This window comes from Misgurnus anguillicaudatus, chromosome 2 (assembly GCF_027580225.2).
Source record: "Misgurnus anguillicaudatus chromosome 2, ASM2758022v2, whole genome shotgun sequence".
Taxonomy (NCBI): domain Eukaryota; kingdom Metazoa; phylum Chordata; class Actinopteri; order Cypriniformes; family Cobitidae; genus Misgurnus; species Misgurnus anguillicaudatus.
Window position 1 is genome coordinate 7381672 of NC_073338.2, and position 4866 is coordinate 7386537.

A 4866-nucleotide genomic window follows, 5' to 3' on the forward strand; every position below is an offset into this window, starting at 1 on the left:
AGTCACATCTCCACTTGATGGATTCAAGCTCTGTTATTTGAAAATTACTTAAACAATTTACTATCTGAAATTCTATCTGAAAAAACAGGAGGGTCCTATGAACGCCCCAAATGAACAAAGCATGGATGAACGTCCAGAGGGGGATTCATTAGTAGACACTAAGTAAACACCCCTCCCCTACTTATTTCATTTTTTTATAGTGATTTCTTTTAGCTAGGGCTGTGCAATATTGAAGACAAATGTGATAGCATGCTAAATAAAGAGATATTCGATATGCAATATTTAAGCAATATCCCTTAAATAGGAGCATTATAGATATACATCATCACATTCACAGCCGTGATGAGAGAGAGAGCTATATCACTCGACTCCGAGAGCGATATTGCTTTCATACAACTCTGACCAAATGCGTAGTTACTGCGCTTTGGCTTTGTAGGGCAGAGTGACAATACAGTTCAAGTGCCTTCCTTACTCATTCATGATCAGTGGCGGAATGATATGTAAAAAATATGAATGGTAAAGCGGTTACTGTTACGATACTAGTAGAATATATCATGACTATCAGCCAATCAGATTCGAGAACAAGAAATAACTGTTGTATAATTAGTTTTATACTAACTATATAAATTATATTTAATGCATTTTCTCTCTGATTTTGCACATTTGCAATATTTCCATATATTGGGCAGCCCTACTTCCAACCTCACCATTTTATATGAAAGTAAAGTTGTTTTTTACTTCACTTGTTCCATTTTAGGCAACGTGCCACAGAGATTCTAATGGAGCTCACCAAAAAAATTTATTATGAGGATTATCAGTCATCTAATATGATAAATGCCTGCAGGATTTATATTTACGGCTCTGCATGGCATGCATTCTCTAGAAGATTGTTCGCTCCTTTTAAACCCTTGGGAGTCGTGTTTATGGATTTTTTCCGATAACCCAGAAGGGGCAGTGGATGATGGAGGCCCAACAAGGGAATTTTGCAGTTTCCTTATGAAGGATATACAGAGCGGGAGCCTGTTTGAAGGTTAAGTTACTGGCCCTAGATAGCCATGGTAAGGGTTTTTAAGTTTTTTGCATTTATCCAATGGTCGAACCAATGTTTGAAATTTGTTAACAATGAGATGTAAATGTCTATTTGAAACTTCTTTCTCAGCTATCTCAAATGGGGAGCACAGAATGATCGGACAAATGATCAGTGTCTGCCTTTTACATGGTGGTGTAGCACCCCACTTCTTTGCCCCACGACTGTTCAATCTGGTTGTGGGTGAAGCTACAGAGACTGTTGACCTCAAAGAAATTGTCGATGAAGGGTTCAGGAGCCAGCTGCAGAAGGCACATGTTTTTGTTAATGCTGATTGGATAATGCAGTCTTTCTGCCAAAGTACAAGTTGATATGTTACTAAAACATAATAAATTTTTAGATACAAGATGCCATAAACATTGAGGAGACCAGGGAGGCTTTAGAACAGGCTTCAAACAGCCTGTCTCTCCTTGGATCCTTAAATATCCAGTGTCGGACTCTTGAGGACAGGGAGACCGTCATCCAGTGTGCAGCCAAGTTTTACCTGGAGGGGCGCCTTAATGCTGCACTAGAACAGTTAAGTGAAGAATTTCTTATTATTAATGAACATTGCATCCATTTTGCTGTCATGAATGCAGGAGTTTACAGATCAGTACCGTACTTTCCGGACTATAAGCTGCACCGGAGTAGAAGCCACATCATTCAAAAATGCGACATTAAGACGAAATAACATATATAAGTCACAGTGGACTATGTGACGCGTTTATTTAGAAAATTATTTCACAAAATCCAAGCCGAAGAACAGACATTTAATCTGGAAAGGAGAGTTATTCAACTAAACAATAGCAGAACAGCAGGCTGAATAGATGTCTGTACCTTAAAGTAATATTATCAGTTATTTAAACTATAAACTATAGCATACAGAACTTACCTGGAAAGTTGAATACACTAAATTAACCAAACAAGTCATCTAGGGTAAAGTTTGCATACTCGTCATTCCACATTACTGAATTCATTGAATTACATAAATACAGAAGCAGCATATGATGGACTCTCAAGGCTGTAGTTGGTAATGTTGTCTCTTGCCTCATAAATGTCAAAATTAATTCATACTGACTTACAAGGCACACCTGACTATAAGACGCAGCAACAGCTTTCAAAAGTTATGAAAAAATGCGGCTTATAAACCAAAAAATACGGTAAAGGGAAACTTAAATTGTGATATTTTGTAAACTGTTACTCAATAGTTGCTGTGTGAAATGAAAACAGTTCTCTAATTGTAGGTTTGTGGATGGTCTGGGATGCTTGGGTTTGCATACTGCAATGAAGGAACATTTTAACCATCTTCGATATCTGTTCCTGGCTAAAGACAAGACGCTGACTGCCAAGGACCTTATTGATGTTTTTACCACACAATTCTCAGAGGAGGGAAGTAACCGCAGGCAAAATGAAATTAAAAGCTACGCCTGGTTCCGTGACTTCTTGTTGGATGTGGAAGGTATGAGGTCAATAGTATGCAAAACTATTTAGCAAATACCTCATTTATGATATTTTTATTTAAGATATTTACATTATGTGCCACAGGTGGAGAAATGCATGTGGAAGAGAGTAAATACCTTACTCTGCAGGAGGTCTTGGCCTTTGCTTGTGGGCTGGAGGAGTTGCCCCCCCTGGGATTCAAAAACAAACCAATCATTGAGTTTCTGCACACAGACCGCAAATTCCCTGAGGCAAACACGTGTGCCGTAGTTCTCCGTCTACCTATTCATAGGAGCTATGACGAGTTCTGCAACCACATGTGCAGTGGGATATTGCAAGCTCCAATGTTTGGGATGGCATAAGTTAGGTGATCCTTAGCACAGTTAAGTTAGTTATACAAAGCCCTCCACTATTGATCCATATGTTTTTTCCTATCAGTTATTTTTCAATTCTACCTACGCTGCAAGTCTGCTCATCACAGAGTGAGCAATGTTGTTCCTGTAGTTGTCCTCTGTCTGAAACAACACATGTTGTGGCATGTTTGAATAGTCGCACGTTAAAGGTAGGGTAACACATTTTGAAAAATGCTAACGGTAGCCGCCTAGCAATGAAATCCCGATCCCACCCTCAAGTCAAACCGCCATCCAAAGTCACGCCTCTTCCAAAACACATGAACACGCACAGATCAGACGGTCACATCTCATGTCTCATTCAGCAGTGACACAACTTTGCAGTACAAAGTCGAATAACACTGCCAAAATAACCTAACAACTGGTTTACATCAGAATTAGTTTAAGCACACGTTCCGTTGTGTAGACGTAGTAACTATATCGTTACGCTAATCCGTAAACAAACACAAATTTCATAAGCAACAGAATGTTTCATCAAAGTAGAATATCTGAATCCATCTCAATACAACCATATCGCGTACCTACCTTACCAAACTAACCAGTGCAACGACTCTTTCAGACCCTTTGCGTCCTGCAGCTGTTTCATCTCGTGGTAAAGCAGTAAAGTTACCGATGTTCATTTGGGTTTTTGCTCTTGCTGATCCAGGCAGTTTTTGCTGTTGTTGTTATAAAAGATGCCTTTATTTTTGTGCCTCCTGTGTAGGTTGTCGATTTAGCAGAAAAGTTTGCTGTTCTCACTGTTTACAGGCAGGAGGTGAGCGCACGTGAACGCGCCGATGACGTATGGTGTCTGCGTGGACTCGCTGCGCGGTGGGCATTCAAATTATGCTTACGTATGAGGGACAAAAATGGAAACGTCTGTTCGGACCGAAATCTATGATTTGTTGAACATTTTTTGGTCCTACGCCTTTCACAGATGACATAAATTTCTACAAATACATTTAAACAACTTAACACAGTGATTGCTATCAGGATGTAAGGAGACTTTTAACCAGCATAACAAAAAATGTTTCAGGATCAAATCTGTTACCCTACCCTACAAAAAATGAAAATTCTGTCATTATTTACCCTCTCTCATGTTGTTACAATCCTGTATAAATTTCTTAGTTCTGATTAACACAAATGAAGATATATGAGGAATGTTTGTAAACGAACCATGCATGAGCTCCATTAACTTACATACTACTCTTTTTGTTACTATAGAAGTGAATGGGGGTCAGGAACAGTTCGTTTACAAACATTGTAACAACATAAGGGTACAGAATTTTCATTTGATTGGTGAACTGTCTTTAAAACGGGTCACCAATCCTGGTCCTGGAGGGCCGTTGTCTCTGCAGAGTTTAGCTCCATCTGCAGAGACACCGGCCATCCAGGACCAGGATTGGAACCCCTTCTTTAAATGACAAAGTTCTGTTGTAAAACAAACATCCTTTATGTACGATGCTACATGGCTCCAACTCAAATAAATTCGTTTAAAGCCATTGTCATGAGCTTTATTTCAGACAGATAGTTTTGGGTCTATTGTGACTGTCATTCTAGTCCAGGTTTGGGCATTCCTGGTCCTGGGGGCCACTGTCCTGCAAAATTTAGCTCCAACCCTAATCAAAGACACCTGAGAAATCTAATCAAAGGCTGCAATATTACTTGGAAATGGCATTCAGGTGTGTTTGATTAGTGTTCGAGCTAAACACTGCAGGACAGTGGCCCTCCAGGAATGCCCCTATTCTGTTTTAGGCCAGTGGTTCTCAAAGTTATTTCTGGAGGACCACTGCTCTGCACATTTTGTATGTCTCCTTTATTTAACACACCTGATTTGAGTCTGTCAGATGAGAGAGACATACAAAATGTGCAGAACGGGCATCCAGAAACGGAGTTGAGAAACACTGTTTTAGACCATACTAACTGCAACATCCGTATAGTTCCAACCTATATATATATATATAGTTTAAT

The 4866-nt window shown here is 39.4% G+C and overlaps 1 protein-coding gene across 1 annotated transcript; it reads left to right on the plus strand.

Annotated features, from left to right (window-relative positions):
- The first annotated feature begins 744 nt into the window (after positions 1 to 744).
- On the plus strand, positions 745 to 4388 carry LOC129441591 (G2/M phase-specific E3 ubiquitin-protein ligase-like). Its single transcript, XM_073872138.1, has 4 exons — positions 745 to 1058; positions 1160 to 1603; positions 2311 to 2525; positions 2612 to 4388. The coding sequence occupies exons 3-4, from the start codon at positions 2351 to 2353 to the stop codon at positions 2866 to 2868; spliced, it is 432 nt and encodes a 143-aa protein (XP_073728239.1). The 5' UTR covers positions 745 to 1058; positions 1160 to 1603; positions 2311 to 2350; the 3' UTR covers positions 2869 to 4388.
- Positions 4389 to 4866: the final 478 nt, after the last annotated feature.